General features: G+C 33.9%; 1 protein-coding gene across 1 annotated transcript in view; it reads left to right on the top strand.

Moving 5' to 3' along the window:
• TBC1D22A (TBC1 domain family, member 22A) overlaps window positions 1-24,626 on the top strand; it is a 191,850-nt gene that overhangs the window by 53,183 nt on the left and 114,041 nt on the right. The window contains exons 7-10 of the mRNA XM_009999458.1: window positions 5,168-5,238; window positions 10,435-10,563; window positions 11,514-11,576; window positions 17,592-17,706. Coding sequence (XP_009997760.1) covers window positions 5,168-5,238; window positions 10,435-10,563; window positions 11,514-11,576; window positions 17,592-17,706 — 378 coding nt within the window. The remainder of the gene's footprint in view (window positions 1-5,167; window positions 5,239-10,434; window positions 10,564-11,513; window positions 11,577-17,591; window positions 17,707-24,626) is intronic.

Genomic DNA, 24,626 nt, shown 5'->3' with positions numbered 1-24,626 from the left:
AGCTTAGGTTTTTATTGTGAATGAGCAGCCCTGGGTGGATTTTCCCGTTCAGTATTGGTGACATTCGGGAGTAATCTGTTTGATATGAGAAAACTTAAGTTGCTTATTACATTTCTTTCCTATTTAATCCTTCATATTTGTAGTAACAGCATGCTCATGATGGTGTAAATTTGTTGTGCTGTGTAAATTTGTTTGCTGTGATATCTAGTTCAATTTGAACTTCACCCTCTCTCTTAATCAGTAGTTATAATTTGTAGAAGTTCTGCTTTCATTTTTTCTTTGAGATTCCGGTTCACGGTGAACTCTGAATAGTATTTTTTCTAATTTTACTCATCTTTTGCTCATCTTATATTCTTTCAGTGCCTACCAACTATTTGAGGTGAAGAATCAAGGAGGAATTTATTGGGATAAAACTTAGCTACGTGGAGTTATGTATATAAGCATGGTTTTGTGCTTCCTCCACCAATGTGTATTTACTGTTCAGAAGTACTGTGAGCTTAATGTTTTTTGAAGGCATATGATGCTCCTGCTTATATTTTGGTTAGACTCCAATGTAGTATAACTGCTTTGCCTAATGTTAATAGGTTGCATACTCTTCATGTGTGTCTCAAGAAGCTATGGAAAAATAGTATATTTCTATAGTAAGTTGTCAAGTGAGAAATTTTTTAATTTACAATATAGAGTGAAGTAATAGAAATAACAGCTTTATTCAGTAACTTTCAAGCTACTGGTTAAAACTAGATAGATTTTATATTATAGGACAAGAAAACTACCAAAGCATGTGATGTCTGCTGCTTTATATGGTAACTTTTCTAGAGTGGGACAAATATTTTAAAAATAGAATATGATAAAAGAATAATAATCTTTACAAATGCAAATAAAATTGAAGTTTTATAGGTTAAATTACTATAGTTCATGACAGCAAAGTTGCAAATTAAGTTACAAAATTAATTTATCATTTACCTCATACTTAAGAGGTAAAAAGTGTTTTTTTAACAAAAACTTCAAGATAAGCTTTTTTTGTTAGAAGTTGTTGCAGCAGGATATGTGAAAACAAACCTGCAAAATTTGCTGTCAATACTTAGTTTTTAGAATCCGTATCTGCAGTGTGGTGTTTGTAAGTTAACAACAGAAAATAGCCCAAACTATAGAGAGGTAACATGACATCAAGAATAACTGCATTAAAGTATGTATTTTGTATTTAATGATTCTAGTGTATCTAAATGTAGTTTGGTCATATACTGATCTTCTACAGTAGCTTGTCTTTCTGAAACTGAATAGAATTTTATTTTTCTGGTGGTAGTTCTTGTTATGGGCTGTAGGTTATGGAAGGTTAATTAACATTTAGACTATATGTAATTTTTTTCCCTTTCTAATGCACATTCTTATATGTTAGCTTTTAAATATCTGATGCAAAAAGTTATAGTTCAATTCATTGTTACACTTTGGTATGATTAAGAAAGCAAGAGAGCGTTGATCTCTGCTTGTTCTGAGATAAAATAACAGAACATATGCCTTTTGAAAATATTATAAATTATTGTTTAAACTGTAGTTCTGTTTTAAAGATGGTGTGACTTTTTAGTTAATAATTTTAAGATTTTCTTAACTATACAGTGGATTCTATTACCTATCAGTGAAGACAGGTGTGGAATCTCAGTTGATGTGATACAGATACAGCTGAAGGACATAGGGATGATGGCCACAAAGGAGGAAAATAAGGAAAAAGGAAGTCTGGAGAAAAGGGTGGTAAAATGGAGAAAAGGGTGGTAAAATGGAGAAAAGGGACACAGGATTCATCTGCAATTTCCAGAGGTTAGGAAATTAGTGTTAGAAGGGGCGAAGGTTTTCTTTTAGCAGTGGTCATCTTTGTTTCTCTTTTACATGTACCTCAGTAGGTGCTTCTGCACCTAAAGAAAGGGAAATGAAAAGAGGTCAATGCTTTGCCAAACCTGGATCCTCTCTGCCCCTAAGGTGGCTCTCAGTCTGCCAGTCTGGGTTTCCGTGACTGAAGTTCTGTTGTGTTTTTTGTTTTTGAGTTGGGACTGGTAAAATGAGCTTAAGTTTGTTTCTGCCTGAGAATGTATGTTTTTATTTCTAGACTAAAGAGCTGGCAAGGCAGTCATCTGCCTATGCCAGTTAATAAAGAGTGAGGGGAAGAACTGGCATTACAATTTTTGCACAAAGAGTACTTGCTGTAAATGATCACTGTGTTGGATAGTGATGGATTGTAAGTAAGAAAGAAAATAAGATGTAATCAGTTGCAATGTTATTAACTCTGTGGTATATTTAATCTTACTGTTGTCGTAGACGTGATGGATAGGCTACAAGTACAAGGAAGTACAAGGCTGAGGAATCTTTTGTACACTGGAAATCAAATAAATCAATCCATATTTGATTTTTTTTTTTTTTCCCTTTAGTATTTGTTATTCTAGTCTTTGGATTGCCCAAGGTACATGACTGAATTTGTCTTTGGTCACAGTCAGTATGATATTCCTAAATAGCTAGATATTCTACTGTTTTCATACATGTACACAGTAGTACATGTCGAAGTACAATTTGTAATGATAGAAAATAACCTTTGCTAAATTGTGTTTTCTTACTTTAACAAGGTGTTTCCTTAATGTCCTTCAATTTCTTCTTCTATTGGAAAGATGTAAATTAGTTAATTTAAGAACAACAGAACAACCATGACTTTAAGTAAAAAAAACATGTCAGTGTATTTTTCCCCTTATTTTTCCTCTAGTGTATTTTTGCTTTTGTCAAGAGTTTGAAATGCTGTAGGAGAGAAAAACTTATATTAATGAAACTTTTTTTTTTTTTTGTTATATTCATTAGTATTTTAAGCTTATAAATGAAAGTTTAATTGGTGTCAAGGAAGTAATCCTTTTTCTTCAGACTGGATTCAGGACTTCATGGACACATTCACTTTGATAATTATGAGCTTTTCGTGTCTTGTTTCTTAATATCAGTTCTTTTTCTCAGCTTTTCTGGGTTTCTGCTGTGTTTTGATCCTAATGCAGCACTTAGTCACTGTTTCGCTTGGACCTTAGTGGTGTAGCGTCACTGATCTAAGTGAGATCTCTGGGCAGCTGCTGTTGCCTTGGCATGTTGATCAGAGTGTGAGGGGAAGCATCACTTTTTGAGTGTGTATAACCAGTACTGTATGTCTCTTTGGAATAGTCATGATTGATGTGATCACCACTCATCTACATATGACCATAACAGTCTTTCATTTCTGCCTCTTGCCAATTTTCCCTGCTGTATTTTCTGTAAGAAAAAAGATAGAAGTATGAATTAATCCATCTACATTTTTTTTTTGCTGTGATTTATTTAAATTCGTATTAATGATGTCTCATTTTAAGGCAAAATGGATTTGGCAAGTATCATTTTTGCTAGCATGTATCTGAAGTAAAAATAGGGCATCTTAATGATCAGGTACCTTTATACTGCAAACTCCAGATTACTAGATCTTTCTTTTTGCTTTATTTGATGCTTCTTTGAGAAACTTAATTTGCTAGTTACAATTTTTTTTTTTTTTTTGTTTAACAATTTAGCATCACAACTCTTTAAAAATAAGATTACTTTTGCATGGAATATATTACATATTAAAAAAAATGGGTTTCAGTGGACTGTTTTCATTCCTAGTTGAAAATAGTTTTAAATGTATTGAGAAAGTTTGCTATATGATAACAAACCACACATAACACGATAATTTGCATTTGTTGGTATTATAGGTGTACATTTAGTTCAGACTAGTAGAAGGAGGGTGGGTGTGGAAGGATGAAGACAGATGTTGCTAAAAGGCATCCTTGTCTTAACAAGAAATAAAGAGAATATGCATTTGTAAGTGGTCAAAGTCAGTCAATTGTGGTATCCACTGAAGTTCTTATTCTAATGACTTCATTTTCTTGGGATGTGTAGATTGTTTTTGAAATCTTTTGACAAAGCAGAGTTTGGAAGATATGTGCATATGATATAGACCAGATTTTCTGCAATATGTGTAGCTAATAAAAAAATCTATATATTTAATTAGAATAAGTAAATACAAAATGAAGTGTGGAATGCAGTTGTTTTGTATTCTTTAGCAGGTTGATAATTTAAATTTTTGCAGTTTTAAGATATTTTCTACTCTGATTGAAAAGTAAATATCCTCATACAAATACTAGGTCTTAGGGAGACCCTTAAGCTTTCAGTTACAATGAAGAAGGGCAATGAAGCTGGTGAAGGGTCTAGGTCAAAAGTAATATGAGGAGCAGCTGAAGGAATTGAGATTCTTTAGCCTGGAGAAAAGGAGGCTGAGAGAAGATGCTTTCTAAAACTATGTGAAAAGAGGTTATAGCAAGGTGGGTGTTGGTTTCTGCTTCAAGGAACAAGCAAGAGGAGGAAATGGTATCCAAGTTGTTCCAGGAGAGGTTTAGATTGGAAATTGAAGAAACTTGTCACTGAAAGGGTTGTCAGGCACTGGAACCAAGCTGTCCAGGGAAGTGGTTGAGTCACCATTCCTGAAAGTGTTTAAAAGACAGGTGATGTGGTACTTAGGGACATGGTTTAGTGGTGAACTTGGTCGTGTTAGGTAAATAGTTGGACTTGCTGATCTTAAAGGCCTTTTCCAAACAAAATTATTCTGTTTCTATGATCTTTTGTCTTTTACGTTTTCCATGATTTTTCTGTATATTTTTTTCACATAATAAACAGTCTTCCCCCAAAAAAGTGAAGTTCCACATACTGGTTTAGCTATGTGTGGTGTCTGAAGTAGCTTTAAGAGAAAGGAGTACAATGTGAAGAATATGGTATAGGATTCAATTCCAGCTTCCAGACTTGAAGTATCATTGTTTCTGTAACCGAATCTCATATTTAGTTAGGATTTGTGTAAGCATATGATACAATAACTATGTCTTGCGTCTCATTGTAAGTCTGTAACATAATGCTAAGAATGTTCTAGAAAGTTACCTTGTTACACTCGGTACCTATTAGCATAGGTATCCCTATGGATAGTAGCTATCCAGTATTTTATTTATTCCTTAGAATTACAATATGATTCTGATTTCACTGGACTTCATAAGAAGACATCATTGTTGTAAACAATGTTGAGCAAATTTGAATATATCTGTGCATATGAACTGATCATAGTTTTCTTACTTCTCATTAAATACTTCTCTTTTAATAGAAGAATTACGGAAATTGAGTTGGTCTGGCATTCCCAAACGGGTTCGTCCAATTGCATGGAAGCTTCTTTCAGTAAGTTGTATTTTTTTTTCCTTGTTCCTTTGCATTTAGTAGTAATAGTTTTTCAAGCATTGCAAACAGTTTTGCTTGAGTTGTAAGCCATCTGTGATACTTGAAAACCTTGTGTCATATTGCTGAATTGTAATGAATGTTATGGGATTTTGAGCTCAATTTCAATATTAATTTCTCAAACTGAAAGGAGGAGAATGAGAAGTAGTAGTAGTAGTAGATCATGTCAGCTGTATATCTATTTTTCAGACTGGCTTCTTATGAAAGAAAGGTTTATGTGATAAGTGGTCTCTTTCAACCAATTTTGATGTAATGGTGGAGAGTTCAAAGACAAGTATGTTCTTTAAGTTTTCTTGAAAATAGGCAAACAGTAAACAATCTGTCAGTCTCCTACAAAGGCTTCATTCTGACTTCACATTCAAGTAACTACAAGAAAGGATCAACACTGTACTCAGGAAAAGCTGTGATGGGATCTTAGGGCTTTTCTAGCCTATTTTCTTGTTGCAGTTTAAGACAAATCCAAACAGTTGTGGTCAAGTTACCTTGTGACATTGATTCTCCTGATGTCAGATCTGTGAGTTAGCTCAGGGAGAAAAGCTAATTAAAAAGCTAATCACTTTTTGTAGTGTGGCTTTTTGGCTGGCTGAGCTCTGTGAACTTTGCCTGGTGATTAGAGGATTTTGCAACAGCAGTAGCTCAGGAGTAGGTTGACTGATATACTGTGGAACAGCGTATGGAGGTGTTTTGGTCAGACATCAGAGACAAGCTCGCAGAAACCTGGGAATCACTTGGTTTGGTGAAATAGAATTGGATTTTTTAAATCTTGGTGTTTGCACTACATTTAAAAAGGTTCTTCTGCAAAAATATGAGGTATTCCTCATAAGTATTTTTCATGTCAGTCTTTTCGACTATAATACTTGTGGCAAGCGGCTGTGCATTTAGCTATTGCTTGTCTGTGTGTGGTTGGGAGAACTTGTGAAGACGTTTGTATTAAAAAGAAGCAAAAATTTCATGCTGTCTACTCTCCAGAGGCTGTGAAAGACACTTTATCAGCAAATCTTCATGCATTTAAGAAGTGTTTAAAATTCTGAGTTATACACACAGCAGTTTAACACTACTGAATTTTTCAGAGAGTAGACTTAAATAGCTTTTCTTTTTATAGAATGCTTCAGCAGGGAATGTGAAGTATTTACTTCAGATTGAGACTGATTTCCACTGACTGAAAGAGTCGTGCTGATGAGTTCTACTAAATTTGCAGCTTAGTTCCTTCTAATGCTAAATGCAAACGTAGCTTCTTAATGGTGGATATTAAAATATCCTACTGTAATGGAAATCAAACATACAGTGTACAATTTATTTTTGTTCTGTTTCTACAGGTTTATGTTTTTTCTAAAGGAGGAGAATGAGAAGTAGTAGTAGTAGTAGATCATGTCAGCTGTATATCTATTTTTCAGACTGGCTTCTTATGAAAGAAAGGTTTATGTGATAAGTGGTCTCTTTCAACCAATTTTGATGTAATGGTGGAGAGTTCAAAGACAAGTATGTTCTTTAAGTTTTCTTGAAAATAGGCAAACAGTAAACAATCTGTCAGTCTCCTACAAAGGCTTCATTCTGACTTCACATTCAAGTAACTACAAGAAAGGATCAACACTGTACTCAGGAAAAGCTGTGATGGGATCTTAGGGCTTTTCTAGCCTATTTTCTTGTTGCAGTTTAAGACAAATCCAAACAGTTGTGGTCAAGTTACCTTGTGACATTGATTCTCCTGATGTCAGATCTGTGAGTTAGCTCAGGGAGAAAAGCTAATTAAAAAGCTAATCACTTTTTGTAGTGTGGCTTTTTGGCTGGCTGAGCTCTGTGAACTTTGCCTGGTGATTAGAGGATTTTGCAACAGCAGTAGCTCAGGAGTAGGTTGACTGATATACTGTGGAACAGCGTATGGAGGTGTTTTGGTCAGACATCAGAGACAAGCTCGCAGAAACCTGGGAATCACTTGGTTTGGTGAAATAGAATTGGATTTTTTAAATCTTGGTGTTTGCACTACATTTAAAAAGGTTCTTCTGCAAAAATATGAGGTATTCCTCATAAGTATTTTTCATGTCAGTCTTTTCGACTATAATACTTGTGGCAAGCGGCTGTGCATTTAGCTATTGCTTGTCTGTGTGTGGTTGGGAGAACTTGTGAAGACGTTTGTATTAAAAAGAAGCAAAAATTTCATGCTGTCTACTCTCCAGAGGCTGTGAAAGACACTTTATCAGCAAATCTTCATGCATTTAAGAAGTGTTTAAAATTCTGAGTTATACACACAGCAGTTTAACACTACTGAATTTTTCAGAGAGTAGACTTAAATAGCTTTTCTTTTTATAGAATGCTTCAGCAGGGAATGTGAAGTATTTACTTCAGATTGAGACTGATTTCCACTGACTGAAAGAGTCGTGCTGATGAGTTCTACTAAATTTGCAGCTTAGTTCCTTCTAATGCTAAATGCAAACGTAGCTTCTTAATGGTGGATATTAAAATATCCTACTGTAATGGAAATCAAACATACAGTGTACAATTTATTTTTGTTCTGTTTCTACAGGTTTATGTTTTTTCTAAGATTTTTTTTTATAATGAAAAGAGGATTTCCCCCCCCTTGAAATTTAGGATGCCTGTTTCAAAACACTCAGAAGTAAAAAAAATAAAAATACAGGTAACTCAAAATTTAAGGTTAATGATGGTAATAATGTGTTTGAGTAAAGATTTCCAAGGGGAAAGCATGTGAAAATCCACGTAATGCGCGGGATGTTGATGTTACCAGCGCATGCCTCCGGCAATATATATATATATGAGTAAAATACAGCAAAAATGTTAGATATGTTGTACCTAAACAACAAGCAGAACTATTTAGGCTTACTTCTCTTTTGGATAACAGAACTGTAGATACGGTTGCTAAAGCCTTTGGAGGGAATTAATGAATAAACGGATTAAATTCTCCACCAATTTATTCCCTGATGATATGTTGCAAGCCTTTCCAACTTCTAAAAATAAAACCCAATTTGTAAAGTGAACAGGAAACAAGACATGTCCAATTGAAAGATTACTTCAGTCTCTGAAATGGAATAATGGCAAAAAGACTAGCTGAGAAAATATTGGTATCCTTCGAACAATCACATTTGATCTCACAAATGAATTCTTTTCTAATGGAGCTAAGATATCCTAGAGGAAAAAAAATTCCAAGTGTTGAGAATAAATGGGAGGCAGAATTCAATATTTAACTTAATAGAAAACACTGGGACAGGATATTAAATGTCAGACTGGGTCTTGAGGCAAAAGTTAAGCTGGTGCGATTTAAAATACCTGGAACCAGATGCAAGTCAGTACATCTTAAACAATAGGGTTTTGTCAAAGCAAGTGCCTCTTAAGGTATCTGTAATATAATACAATTTGTTCTTTTTCTCTTGCTGTCTAAAGCTAAGAAAAAAAAATAGAATAACATTTTAAATGGTTTTCATATAGATTTATTTTCAAAAATCTCTTGATGTATTTTTAATTTTTCCCTCAGTGTTGTGTGAAATGCAAGTTCTAAAAATGGGTTATAGTGTTGGATTGTTGCAGGAGAGTGACGAAACCTATATACTCAGTGTGTACAGTTAGCAATTTCAGCATGTTAGGTTTATCCCTTCAATTTTTTCCTGTAGTTTTTGAGGACTATGTAAGAATGTTAGTTTTGTGGTTAAATGAACTGAATTTTATTAGGCTATGGCTCATTGTAAAAGTAGATATATATATGTATTGCACTGCTAGTATAGGATTTTTTTGGTAGGATGAGAATTATTATTTTTAAGGAAACTTAAATCTGATGTAAACTTGGTATGTTTTCTAATTACTATTAGTGTGGTGATGGCTGTTATTGTGGAAGAAGAGCTTTTGTAATATTGGCAAGAAATATTTTAACTTGATTAGCGAATAGTAAGATTATTAGAATTTTGTATATTGTCTTAAATGTCCAGATCTCTTTCAAAGTCACCTATCGTTACGTTGATTCGTATATAAATTATTTTTTTCAGAACTGCTATGAATGTAAAATCTGTACTAGCTTTTTTTTTTGTTTTGTTTTATGGGATATTGGTGTTGTTTGATTAAACTGCTTAGAAGAAAACATTAGCTTTTTCTGAATGCTCAGGAGATGTTTTGATAGCCAGTTAACATGAATAATTATGTTTCTAAGAGGTGTACTTGTATATAAACTCAACCTTTAATACCATTCATTATATTTCCTGTCATAAGATGCTAAAATAGAAGCATGAGCTGCTTGATTTTAAATAAAAGTAGGCTGAAACACCAGAAATGGGGATCAAACTGGACAAAGCAAGAAAATGAGAATGGATAATTTTTTTTGAAAGATTGGAATGTTCAGAGATATATTAATGAAGTTAAATGAAGAACCATTCAGTTATATTCTCTACTTAATGCAACAAAGTGTAATTCTGCATATATGACATGATTCCTTAGCATGTTCATACCTTATGGAAAATAAGGCAGTATTTATAAACTGCTTTTGGGAAACAGCCAAGGGAATGTATAGCTAATACTTTTAAATCTCAGAGCCCAATCACTGGATCTCTTGAGTCTTTTTCTGTGAAAAAACTTTCAATAACCTGTTGAGATGAAAGCTTGGAATATTTTTTTTTCTCATTTGAAACAGTGAAATAAAGTAGCCAGGGCATTTTTAAAGCTTTTGAATTAATACGCTATTTTATTATAAGTTTAACCATAATTTAAACCTATTTGCTAATGTATATCATTCCTACTTGAAGATAATATGCATTTTTTAAAACTTAATAAACTGGCTTCAATAAGGGCCATATAGGAATGCAGAAATTAATGAAGTCATTTAGCATTGCATTTAAGTCAGCTTATTTATTTGAACTGTTTTCTTTGAAAGGTAAACATAATTTTAGACTTCTTGATGAGAAATTGGTTTTTAAAGGTGGAAAAACTTGAAACCCAAAACCTGATTTTAGTAAGTATCTCAACTTTTGTAGCAGTTGGAATGATTAGAAAACAGATTTACTAAAGGATTATTCGCATCCATGAAGGATTGCATGGTACTACATCAGCTTTCTTAGCTTTCCTATCACATGTAATCAATTGCCAGTGGTTCTTTTTATAAGGCAAAGAGTAATATTAATCTTTTCACTTCACTGTTTTATTCAGGGCTATCTTCCTGCAAATGTGGACCGAAGAGAAAGCACTTTACAAAGAAAACGCAAGGAGTATTTTGCATTTGTTGAACAATACTATGATTCCAGAAATGATGAAAATCACCAGGATACCTATAGACAGGTAGAACGCCTGTTAAAGTGACTTTTACCAACAAGACTTATGCTTAAGAACACAGATATTAGTTTTTTAAGTTCTGCTGTTTTTCACTATTTCTTTAATCTTACTCGGTAGACAGCTCTGTAATCAATTGTTTTCCTACATTTGAGAAGCAAAAATGTGAAGTATTTTGGTCTGAAATTCAAAATAGTGGATTTCTTTTAATGTCAGCTTTAGTCATGACATGTGGCAGTGCCATGTGGTATGCTATGGTTTTCCATTAAAGAACAGTAGGGTTTTCAAATCTTTCCTCACTCAACCCCTCCTCTAGATGATTGAGGATGGTACAGGAGTGACTGCTTCTTACTGAGTCCATACTGCTGCTTAACAAATTGGTACTGTGTATGATGTGCAGTAAACATAGAGGTGCTGAACTTCCTTGCTCACCCAGATAAGCAGATAACTTGGAAGAAAAAGTTTTATATTAAAATGAATAGTGTATACCACTAAGTATAGACTGAATCCTACTTGAGTCTTCCTTAGTACAAAAGAAGCTGAGATTGATCTTTCAGCTTCAAGCCTGATCTTTAGTAGCAAGAAGTGTATATGATATACACTGCTATATAATATGCAAATTGAATATAACTTTACAGAAACAGTAGTGTATATTTACTAATAATTAAGGTAATAGGTAGTGCCAATATGACTATAATTTGAAAAAAAGCCAGAAAGTGATATAAGCTTCCTAAAACATGAAAAGAAAGTGTGTGGTTTTTAATTTTATCTCATTGATAGTTTCACAATGACTTAAAGATTTACCATATGTATTGAAATACAGTAAATCAATGTTATTCCAAAAATAATGATACAATGGTTTTATAAATAATGCTATAAAACCATAACTTTAGTTGTTGTGCTGTTTAAAAAGTGTGCAGTTACTTTCTTTTACAGTATTATTCTTTTCGTCTAATCAGATCCATATAGATATCCCACGCATGAGTCCTGAAGTTTTAAGACTTCAGCCCAAAGTAACAGAGGTAAGAATGATATCTAAAGAATTATTTTTGTCTTAAATAATTTTATTAATGACTGATATTTTAGCATCAATTTATTATTTTGATATTACTTGCTATTTTGACTTCAGAACTTGCTTTAAAAAGTCCAAAAAACAAAAGTATATAAGTATAGGCTGAAAATAACAGTGTAAAAGTGAGTAGTACAAGGAAAGGCATCTCATTAATCTTCTGCATTGAATCTGTCAGTTTTTTCTTTGATCTGAGGGTCTTTTTCCTTTTTTGCTTTTTATATACTTTTTGAATAATGTGTTTTTGAAGTAATTCAGGGCGTAGTTCCCTTGGTTCTATGTATTTCTCAAAATCCTTCAAGGTCTGAAAGTTCTTCTTGTAGTCTGCCACTTTGCAAATTATCTTTTTTTTGTGAATTTGTAGCATTACTGGTTTGTGTTCCTTATTTGATTTTACATTTTTGTGAGCTTTATATGTTGAGGACACTATTGAAGTTCTTTTTCAGCCATAGAAAACATGCATCAGTTAATGACAATGGTAATTAATCAAATTGCTATGTATTGGATAATTGAATCCCGTGGGGACTTTTCTTTGTAGAGTACATAAGTCATAAGTAGGACAGCTGATGTAAGTCATCCTCTTGCAATTTCATCTCCTTCAAATATGCTTCCATGTTTGTTCTGTCAGTGTGATTATAGACCCACATAGAACATCATCTGATAGTTCACTAGATGATATGAGAAGTTAAATGCAGAACTAGCTTTCCTTTGTTTTTCCACTGTTACAGTTATTTGTTTGATGTAAATGCTTCTCCATGATTATTGGAGAAATCTCTTTGAAGAAATAGCCTATTACAGTTTCCTGAAGAAAGTGGTCTAAGAGTACTGCTTTCTGCACAGTGGTGTTTTATCTGGGCTTTTCTAAGGATGAAGAGTAAGAGATGTGAGTGGACAAGAAGGGAAACAATACAAGCAAGAGATACACTATTAAATAAATTAATAAGATCAGTGTTGTAGCTAGGAATGAGCCAGTAAATGAAATTGGAAGGGGAATATTATTTCATGAAGAGATGGCTACAGAAAGAACAATTCTGAAGTACTTCTCAGAGTGAAGGAATACTTGAACAGCGTCAGCAATTCTCCCTTAAGTTACTCAGAAGATACATTTGCATTCAACATAAAGTGACATTTTTGGGTGGAATTTTACTTCCTTATGTTGCATGGCTAAATTGTTCTAATGGTTTCAGAGAAGACCACCTGTGTCTTAAATTCATATAACTGGGGTTCTGATGTACAGTAGTTGTGTTTTTGAGGTTCTTTGTCTTGGATAAACGTACCTCAGAATGATGATGATCCTCCCCACTCCGTATTTTAGTGAAGGATAAATAGGAAGCTTTTTAACTTGGCTGGTGTAATAATCTGTGTATATTCTTGTTTTTAAATGAAGATTGCAAAGTCCAAAATATTTCTTCAAGAGTGGCTGCTAGACAGTGTATTTATTTCTAAATTACTTGGACAGTTGTAAAAACAATTTTAAACTAGAAATTCTGTGTAAACATCTTCTGTAGAATACACTTAGTGTCCTTTCTTTTAACTGAACTATTTGGGTGATAAGTATCTTAATAAAATTACACTAAACAGACAATCTTTGGAGAATATTTTGAAGTTAGGTGTATAATGAGAAATAATGAGAATGTCAGATTGAAATAGAAACTTTTAGGATCTTGGACTAGTTTTGTCTTTTGATTATATGTGGTACAAGATATATTTATGTGACTACTCTTAAGAATTGTTTAATACGTTTCTTCAGGCTAGATGCTAACTTGATAATTTTTTGTAGAAACACAACTTTGTATTTACCATTGATACCTGCTTTTTCCATAATACAATTAGAAATGCTAGAGTAAACATGAATTAAAAATTAAATAAGATATGGTCAAGGATTTCCAACACTTGAAATGTGTATTTTTGTTAAATAATTAGTGCGTTGATATTAAAAAGAACTAGTCACAGGACAGTTACAATCACCTTTTGGTTGAATGATTAACTTAGAGCATAAGAGTTTATTTTGGGAATTTGGAGAGTAGTTTTTATACAAGCAGTCACATCTGAAAGTGGTATCTTTATAGCTGTATTATTATTAATCTGAAAATAGACTGGTTTAATGAAAATGGTGGCAGTCAACTTCAGAACTGGTAGATGCTTCAATAAGAAGAACTTACATTGTTATTGCTTGCAAGTAAATAAATAAAAGGCAAACACTGTATCTAGGTAAGGTCTTGTGAAGCAAAATCTGATATGTCAACAGAACTTCAGTAGCAAACATTCTGTAAAGTTTGAGTCTGGAATGCAGTTTCAGTTATTTTTGTGGGATCAATTAAATGTGAAATTATTTAGCTTTTTTTCCCTTTTAATTCTGTTTTTGCAGATAACAACATTGCTCAGGTAGCATATTCATTTAATGTGGTTTTCTAAGATCTCATTTGCAAATGTATTTTTGATAAAGAGAGAATTGTTTTATTTGTAGTTATTTGTTAAACTTGTCCAATGGTATATTTTTCTAATGCTTCATTGGATATGTGCATCTTAAACACTCAAAATAAACATATTTTAAATCCCCGTTTTTTAGAAACTGAAATTGCTCTTGCAAGTAACAGAGTTACTCCTTAAATTTAGTCTGTTGGATGCAGCCTAATATCCCTGCTTCCTGCTCGTACACATACAACCTTCGTTTAGTGTTGAGTACATTAAGCCATGTAATGGAACCACATAAATAGATGGACATCTCCACAATGTTGTCAAGGCATTGAACAGTTAAAGTGCTGCTACTTTCTTTAAAAAATAAAACCAACACAAAACTAAGCACAAAACCAGCATAACCAAAAATGTACCCCTCACCCCTAAAACAAGCAAACAAAACCCATTAAAACCTCCCAGTCCATACTCAGTCCCGTCCATCTTTCCTACTCTTTTTTTCTTCCTTAGTGAGTAGTAAGGAAATGGATGGAAAAATGATTGTCTCCACTTTTATTTTTCAGTTAGAGGCAAAAAGCAAAGTTTCAGAAGTTCTTATGATTAAAGATTTGAGGGTTTTGGAGTTCCTCTGAGATGGTAAAACCCATAAGAAATTTAAAATCTGCATTTTAAGCTAATGGATTCTTCTCATTATGTATATGAATATAGTTCTTACTGTTGTCATGAATGAGAGTTGGATTCAAAGGAAAATAATTGATTGGTAATGAAATCTCATGAGATGCAGTGGTTCATAGTAGAAAAGTAATTCCAGTTTCTGTTGCTGGTTTGGAAATCAAGAAGGAAACAATTTGGGGAAGTGTCCTTTTTAGTGAGTCCTATTTGAACACAGTGATGAGATCTGCATAGGAACTTAAATCTGCCTTTCAGGTATTCAGTGCTTATTTTTTTTCAATTCAGAACTGTAAATGAAACTTCATGAAAATGGGTAGGAAATAGAAAACTCTGTCAGTGTGTATTTTTTGAATCTCTGATTAGATGCATTTGGGGAAATTAAAGCTGGTGTGCCAATTGCTGAATGATCCTTGCTGCTCGTTAATGTTATAAAGATCTGCAAACCCCTCAAAAACCCACAGTCAAACACCCCCCATCTTGATTTTCATATCTGGATTTAAAAAGTATTTGAAATCCATAGGCATCTCAATTTGCAAAGCAAGATATGCATATTTTCCAGGTCTGAGGAAAGGGAAGGATTGTTAGGATGAAGAGTTATTTGACTTGAGATACACCTTCATGAAAAGCACTTTTTTACAGTTTTTATAATGGGTATTTTGATAGTTGCTACTTCTTGAATTACTGTATTTTTTTCTCACTGTGTACATATTTTTTAACCACATTACACAAGGATCTTTTTGTTCAGCCTAGTGCATAGCGCTATTTCAGAGTCAGCAATTGCTTTTTAAATAGACTTTTTTAGTCACCTCTGTCTGATATTTGTTTTCAAGAAAGTTATTTGTATTTTTAGTATAATAAACCTGTCATTTTTTTGGTGTGAAATACAGAATGATACTAGTGCACAGCTGTTGTTACTGAAACTAGAAGTAGCAACTGACAGAAGCAGGAAGGATGGCTGTGAGCTAGCTAACCTGGATAGGTTTTCCAGTAATACTAAACTTAGGACATGACTGTAATTTCCTAAAGGTATAATAATGTAAAATGTAAAAGCAAGCTGTAAATGAGAGACTTAAGATATTTATACAGTTGTTGACAGACAGTGAAAACCTACTGGCTCTTGCTTGATGGCCTGAGGTTGGTATTTTTTTCAGTTTAACAAGCAGTGGTTATTAAAACACATGAAGTAACACATCTGGCATCAAGAAGAATTTACAGTCATTGGCTAGTGAAAACAAGAGGCTTTTATGGAGAACTTGCTAAATTATTATCTCCCTTTTTGCCTAATCTTTGCCCCAAAACTAAAATCACATTGAGCAAAATCTGAATTTTAATAGTAGCTGTTAATGACTCAGACTTGAGCTGCGTTAAGGCTTGTGTTTCAGTGTCCACCAAAACTTTCTGTATTTATTGTTGTTTACAGCCTCCCATGTTCTATGGATTTTTAACATGCCAGGGATGCATAAAGCCTGGAGATTAAGGGAAGTTGACTCTCAAAAGAAAGCCTTGGAGTAGAGTAGATGTTGATATTTGAGACTTGTTTTCAAAGCAAAATGTGCAAATGTGTTTCAGCTTCAGATAGCTCTTGTGGAAGCCAGTGATGGGGTTCTCAAGCACTTGGATGCAAGTCGTCTATGTCTACACCTTTCCTTGAAGATAGCTACAAAAAGACTCTCAAACTAAACAATTTATTTGAAAAATAATTAGAATAGTCACCTTAATCTAGCAAAAACTTCAAGTGGGTTTGAGTAAAAATATTAAAGGCTTCATAAACTGAACTTCCTCTCCCTATTGTGTCTTTTTAGGGCAGGTCTTTTATGGGCTTTCTTGAAGCCTGAGCATTCATTGACTTTTGGAGTTGTAGCAAACTACACAATCTTCTTGGATCCTTCCAAAGTCTGTCCCTTTTTTATTAGTCACAGTGACACAGTCCTTTGGTTTGAGCTCTCCTTTATCACCTCTCCTTACCTGCCTCTGCATTCTGGCTTCTTGGGCACACCTTCCAGAGAAGGAACAAAGGGTTCTTTTGCTTCAGAATACTGTATGTGATTGAGTGCATGTAATTAGGGAAAAGCACATAGTGGCTCTCACTCTGCCGCTCATTTACAGCATTTTAAAGACAAGTAGCACATTCAGAAGCAATTGAGAGGAAATAAAACTTGCCACAGTTCTAAATTCTTAGAGATAAGTTGTGTGATTTCCTTGCTCAGTTCTACTCTTTCACTGTCCTTCCCTTGATCAGATATGGTGTAGCCATAAGAGCTTTTACAGGTCCTAAGCAAGGTATGGTTTATGGAGTTGAGGGGGTGAGGTTATGTGGTATAGCAGGCAGTTGCCTTATTTCTACGTTTCTTGATTTTTAAAATTTTTTTTTAATTAACAATTATACATGCTCCTGAAGTATAAAACCTTACACTGCAATATTAGCCAACTATTGCAGAATCTCTTTATGGGCATGCTATTAAAAACTCTGAGCTATATGAAGTACTTCTTTCTGTTATTTAGGAGTGAATAGAATACTCTATTGATAAAATGCTTCTTTCAAAGAGGTGAAAAATCATAGGAAGATTATTTATATTTCTGTCTCTTGAGGAAAGAGGAATTTTATATTATTGGAAATGCTCCAGTGAATAGTGCTATTGTGTTGTAACTACTGTAACTGAATTATATACCCTGAAAATGCTTCTTTTTAAAGAACTGAGAAGCTTGCTTAGCACTGGAAGCTAATAATGAATACCAGTGTTCATTTATGCTTTTGTATGTATGTTTTTTTATACTAGTAACTGTGATATTATAAATTTGCTCTGGTATAATTTTCAAGTGCCTTGTTTAACATGTGCTCATAACTTAAAATTATCTAATAGTGTCTTTAATTATTTTTCAGATTTTTGAAAGAATTTTGTTTATCTGGGCAATACGTCATCCAGCCAGTGGATATGTTCAGGGCATAAATGATCTTGTCACTCCTTTTTTTGTAGTCTTCATTTGTGAATATATAGGTAAGATTTGTCTTAATTATTAACTGGTACTGGTCTTGGAACAGCATTTTTGTTTTATTCTGAATAACAATTTCAGTAGCTAATAAAAGCTTTATTTGATAAATGAATTTTATAATTTTTTTGTAATTATAAGTCTGTGTAGTTATCCTCAAATATATACTAAGAAGCAATCAGATTTTGTGTACTATTCAGTGAAGTTTAGAAATCCTTCAGTTTTTTACATGAAATTTTACATGAAACTACCAAACAATTTTACCCCACCCCCTTCTAAAACTCAACAAAAAAATCCTCTGTAGAAGTAGGAGACTGTTCTCATTTGTCAGATCTGAAAGCAGGGAAAAGAAGCACAATCTAGCATTTACTTTCATCTTGATTTCTAGTTAAGAAGTGTTCACCACTCCTGATGAATTTTTCTGCATAGGTGGTTTTGTTCTCCCTTTCTCACTCTCTTCTAATTTACTTCGTTTGGTGAAAACTTTCATTTGTTCATACGAAGTGAGCCGGTGTTTAAAAAAAACCGAAAACAAAACAACACAAAACCAGACAGTACCAAAACAAGAAGAACCAACCCAGGAAACAAGGCAACCTTTTAAATAAATAGAGAGGAAATTAAAGGGAATTTCTTATACTGTATCTGTGGCTGAAAGAATGGCAGCCTGGAATTAGGATTTGAAAATAAAGGCAGCAGAAATTAAATTTCTCCAGTTAACATCTCTGCTTTTCTGGGGCTCACAATGCTAGTAACAACACAGTGTAAACAGTTGCATATCTGAGTTTGTGGCACTGTATGTGAGTATACTTCTTGAAAACTTCTTTATTTGGCAGACTTTGATACTGATTAAATGCTCATATCTTACTAGAACATCATTCATATTTTAAAGTTATAGATTGGTATATAAGTCTTTACCAACATTAAGAGTATGGCTAATTGCTAACTATAATTAATTAGTAATTTGGACATTACTATGCATGTAAAAGATAAGATTAAATAGTAGAAAGGGCAATGTTAATCTGTTTTAAATTAACCTGTTTTCCTTATTTCTATGTGTCATACACATATACAATGAAAATGCACAATGCTTATATTTATAATTGAAGAACACTGGCTTCTTTGAGTCTGTCTTCTTCCTCCCTTCGTTGTGCAAGATAACCATTGGTGGTGTAATCCAGATTGATTAGATTTAATGAAGGACAGATCATCCTTGAGTGGATGATAAATTATCAATTTACTCATTTGCATGGCAACACCTCTGTTGCTTTGTTCATTTCTTGTTTGGTAGGGGGACATTTCATTGCTAAGCAACTAATGAGAACTGCTGCTGCTTTCTCCCTAATCATCTCTTAAGTGGGGTAGAGGCCCACTCCTGAGAGTATTTGCAGTTTCTGCCTTTTACTCCCTCATTTGACAGATAATGAAAATGTTCTTAATGATCCTAGAACAGTAGGGTCTCCAGTAGACTTTAGGGTTGTTAATTGAAGTAAGAAGTTTAAACGAGATGTGATTAGAGAATTGATATTCCATGTTAAATAGACCATTTAATTAATATAGTAAATAAGTTTGTCTTTACCACCAATTTACTTTTGGAGACTCTGGTGATTGCTAATGTATTCGTCAGTTTGTCAGTATTTTTGTGTCAGAGAGCATAGCTATTCCAGTAAGTGTCCAGTGAAGGATGACAAAACTCAAAACCTAACAACCGTAAAAGGTATTTTGCCAATAAAAATATATGAAACTCAGAAAACTATGTTCTAAAAGACTACTAAAAGGCAAATATTGATATAGTAAGAAAAATACTGAAAGGAAGCTATTTTTTTCAATATAGAAAGGTCCTGGCTAAGTGGTAACAACAGTTTATTTTCCCTTGTGGCATATAAAATTTCTCAAGCTTTGTCTTTAAAAAGCTTTTTTTATTTGATTTTTCTAATGAATGCATCACTTAGCATAATTTAAATATAAGTTTGAATGAATGAGTGTTCATTTTACTTAAACTTGAAACAGCATCATAAAATTTATGAAGTATCTAAAAAAATCCTGAGTTTTTAATAAGATTATATTAAGGATTCAAAACTAAGACTGAGTCATGCTCAAATGGTTTAGATAGAACTTAATGCAGATGTTTCCTAGCAAAATATTTAAGCTATTCATGTATTTAATATTTACTCCAGTAACATATTTATCTCAGGTCTTCTGCTCTAGATTTTCTGTTTTCTTCCTCTGATTTTAAGTGAGCATTGGTTTGTACCTTAAGCTGCTTTATTTATTGTTTTATTTTAAGTATTGTTTGTTGTCTTTTTCTTCAAAACTAAAACCTTCGTGTGCAGTTTTAAGTCACTTGAATTTTAATTCACGCCAACGAAAGTGAAAGTCTTTAAGTTCTTTCTATGCCTAAACCAAAAAGGAGATCTTAAGGAATTACTGAAGATTAATCCTAGAGTTATAGAATTATTTTGGTTGGAAAAAGCCTTTAAGACCTTCATGCCCAACTATTAATCATAGAATCACAGAAGGGTCAAAGTTGGAGGGGACCTTAAAGATCATCTATATCCAACCCTTTTGCACTGACATGGACACCTCTCACTAGACCAGTCTGCTCAAAGCCCTGTCCAGCCTGCTCTTTGACACTTCCAGGGAGGGCTCATCCACAGCTTCCATGGACAATCTTGTTTCAGTGTCTCACCACCCTCATAGTGAGGAATTTTCTCCTAATGTCTAACCTGAATCTACCCTTTTCCAGTTTAAAGCCATTGTTTAGCACAGTGCCAAGTCTACCACTAAACCACGTTCCTAAGTATCACATCTGCACATCTTTTAAAATACCTACGGGGATGGTGACTCAACCACTTCCCTGGACAGCCTGTTCCAGTGCCTGATAATCCTTTCAGTGAAGAAATTTTTCCTAATACCTAATTTAAACCTCCCGTGGCACAACATATAGTCATTTCCTGTTGGTTTGTCACTTTTTGTTTGAGAAAAGAGACCTACACCCACCTCACTACGTAATAAATTATTATTAACAATGCCATTAATAGTAAGACTGTGATGATTAGTTCTTCTGATGGTATATCTGATCGTGTTTACACACAGTTGCAGTTTTGTGAATTACTTTGGTGTGAGGAAAGCCATGTTTGTCTTTAAGGCAATTGAGAGAGCCTTTAATCCTTAAACTTGCACATCAAGTATGTGACATTTATTGTAGTGTTGGACATCTTTCTGCTCTGCTAAAGACATCAAAAAAGTAAGAACTTCTTAAGATACATATGACCTGTATGGATAACTTACGTGCCTAGTAACAATTCTTGCATTCAAATCTGAATGCCAAAGAAGAAGGTTTGAGTCCTTTTATAAGGGCTGAAGTCAGAAGTTTTGATGCTTAGTATGGATTAAAGTACCTAATTTTAGCACCAAGATTCACAGATTTAAAATAGGTTGAGTAACTGAATGTAGGAATTGAATATGTTAAATGTTGAGAGCATTCTTTCAACTTTTCCAGCAGTGTAAGTATGATGAAAGTGTAATTTGGTCATGTCTCATTAGTTCCCCACTCTGCTATAAAAGCAGAGTACTGTAACATTTTCAGCAAGATAAAACTTGGTAGTGAAACCAAGCCAGGAGAGGCACAACGGCAATTAAAGAAATTTCAGAGAGGGTAGGAACCAGTCCCTGCTGGAATACAAGATTTCTAGTCTAAATTAGGAGGAGGAAATTAAACATTGGGGTTTTTTTATACCAGCTGACTGTGTATATCAATCTCAACTTTTTTTCTCCCTATGAAAATTATCTGTTTATTCTGCCATAATGTAACATCATCTTTGGAATTTCAACACTAGTGGTACGGGAAAACTATTTTGTGCTTCTTTCTAACCTCTTACATGACATGAGTGTTTGAGTGTATGTTGTCAGAACAATGCTAATTATGTCAAGGCAGTTTTCCTGAAAGCTCCGTCTCTCTGTCACACATTACTTTCTGTAGAGATTAATCTCGTCCATGTGGATGCAATTCCAGAGCTGTTTTTGCTAATGAGATAAGATATACCATGTGACTGCACATTGTTCACTTACTCTATGCAGACAAGGAAATTTTGCACTGGATTACAAGTCCTATTTGAAGTTGTTGCACATGTTTATGCTTTATGCACCTTCCTTTTACATGAGTACTTTGTTGATCTACGTTGTTTCTGAATACTAAGTTGTGCTGCGCAATTGCTTGTGGTTTCTTGTTCTTGGAGTTAGCTACACTTCACTACGTCTGACATTTCAGTGCTACATCTGCATTTCAGTAATTCACTGGGCCTTTTGTGTATATATGGAACCACAGAGCGTCTGGATTTCTTTACCATCCAGAAACATGAAAGCTCAAGAGAAACACCATCATAGTAAAGATGCATGTCAGGCCATTGCTAAGTGGAATGTCTGTGTGAAATCACTTTGAGACTGCTAGCAGTATTGGATCAAGAGAAAATGAGGAGGTTGTAGGAAGCCAAGGGCAGAAAATGAACACTGTCACAGCACTTCATCGTTTCATGTCGGATAAAGATTGTCAAGAAAAATGAGGCTGCTGAAGACTGGAATGGCAATTGAGATATATTGTCTGCAATCTTCTTGCAATAGAAGAACTTGAGAGTATTTGAGGATGCTTACAAGAACTATGAACTGAAAACTTTGGAAAGAGGGTCTTACCTTTGTAAGTATTTTTCTTGTGATCTGAATCCTTTTGTAGAAGGCATTACATGCAACTTCTGTTGCCTAGTGTTTTTTAAATTGGTACTGCCATGACTGCATGCAATAATTCTTCCAGGCCCAAATCCTAATGGGATTGGGATGGGATTTAGTCCCAGACCAGTATTACTGTGAGAACATAAAGGTTCTTTATGGAAAAGCAATTGTCTGTCTATAGCTTTCATGCTTGCCTTTCTTCCCGTTCCCTCTAATGCATCGCAGAAAGTTTTTCTGTCCTTAAAATGATATTTTATACTGGTTATTGCCCTCTTTCTTTCCTTTTCAGCATATTTGCTTTCAATGGTTGTTTTTTTACGTAGGTTTTTTTCAGAAAAGAGTTGTAATCTTTATGCAATAAGTGAATCTGTTTAGAGTGTACATAGAACTGAATTTCTGAATGATGAGGCAGTGAGACAGCAGAGTATTAAGTGACTGACTCCAGAGAGCTGCTAGGAGATTCTTCTTGTACTTAAAGTGTTAAAGGTAAAATTTTATCTCACATGCATTATTTACTTTACAAGAGCCAGCTGAAACCTTGATTGCTGAAGCATGTAAAGTAATCTGAGATGATTATTCCTGCTATCTAAACACCTAGACCTTTCTATTCCACCAACTCACTGGTTCCTGGAGAAGAGGGCTAATGCATTGGGGTTTTGAGGAGTTAAAGAGGAAAAGATGTAACACATTTGTGGTTAGTCTACCTAGAGACTGAGTGAAACTGAAGGAATGAAAAATTGTTTTGATAAAATGGAAGTTGAACAAGGACCTGTAACTGGATTAACTGGATGCTTCTCCCACTCAGGCCCTTCATGTGTTTGGACACTGATAGAATCAACTTTGCTGTCTTCTGGTTTGCCAGGAAAGAACTACTGGAAAACCTCCCAAGGCAGAGTGCTCAGGAATATGATGGATTTCTTCAATACGAGAGATGAAAAGATTTTGTTAACAATTATCTTACGCTCTTGAACTTTTTGGATAATTTTGGCATTGCACTTTATAACAAGCTCATACTGTTTCAGTGTTTTTCTTTGTTGAAATAGATGCATGTTTTTGAACAATACTGTATTAAAGTTTTTATTTACATGTTTGTTTCAAATTATTTATGAAACTTATACAAATTAAATTTGCATAAAAGCACTGACAGGAAGCGTAGCTGACATTTTAACACTTTCTTGCATGTTGCAAAAGTAGTAAGAAAATATTTCTGTATTTTAAAAAACAATTTAAAAACTTGCATTCAAAATAAGTTAAATCATTCTTCTGTCATATGAAAATTTAATGCCACAAGTTCCATTTGATCACATTGCATTTTCTCTCCTTAATGCAAATTACCCTTAACGTAATTTCCACATGCAAAGGTGTATTTCAATGCTGCTGCTTAAAAGTTTCCCTGGCTTTTTATAGTAATATTCATTATATCAGTGAAGCTGATTGAAAGTTTCATAAAAATGAACCGTATTCTATGAAATATTCTTTGACTGTTGAATGAAATATTGTTATCTGTGTGATATGGGTGGGCAAAGAATAAAGAAAGTTTACACAGAGCTCATTTGAATTAAAGTCTTGAAAAATACTAAAAAAATCCATCTTCTACATAAATCCTGAAAATATATGTATTCCTCTGTAAAAGATCTACAGCATATGGGAGCCACTGAGTCATCTGAAACTTTTGAGTTACTGTCACTTCTCTTTGAAGCACTCTGCTTTCATATATTATGAAATGCTTATTATATGCAAACATACATATATGTAAATATAAAATGACACAGAAATTGCTCAGCCTTGTCTTAGCTTGCTTTGAGAAAACTGTTGTTCTTTTTTCAGTTTCCCCCACACTCACCTTGTTGGCATGCTGACCTGTTGGCCAGTGACAGTATTTTAAAAGTGGTGCAGAGTAGCTGAAGTGAGGCAGGACTGTAATGAGTAAGATGAACAGTTTTTGCAAGTAAGCAGACACCTATTTTGTGCTTGTCCACAGTGCTGAGGACTTGGTACTTGGTTAGCTATGTGGCAGCTCTGATTTTTACTGCCGTGGAAAAGCAACTAGAAATAATGTGTGCTGAAAGAGTCCTAACAGGGTGTTTCCTAACTTGTTTTTAACTAGACCTTTTGGAGCTAAATCCTATTTTATTCTGTTTGTTTCTTGCAATTTGACTTGTTCTACTTTACTTAAGAGCTGCCCGAGACTTTTTTTTTTTTTTTT

This window comes from Chaetura pelagica, unplaced genomic scaffold (assembly GCF_000747805.2).
Source record: "Chaetura pelagica isolate M959 unplaced genomic scaffold, ChaPel_1.0 scaffold15, whole genome shotgun sequence".
Lineage (NCBI taxonomy): Eukaryota > Metazoa > Chordata > Aves > Apodiformes > Apodidae > Chaetura > Chaetura pelagica.
Note: the sequence above shows the minus strand (reverse complement) of the source record. Positions and strands in the feature narration are given on the sequence as shown.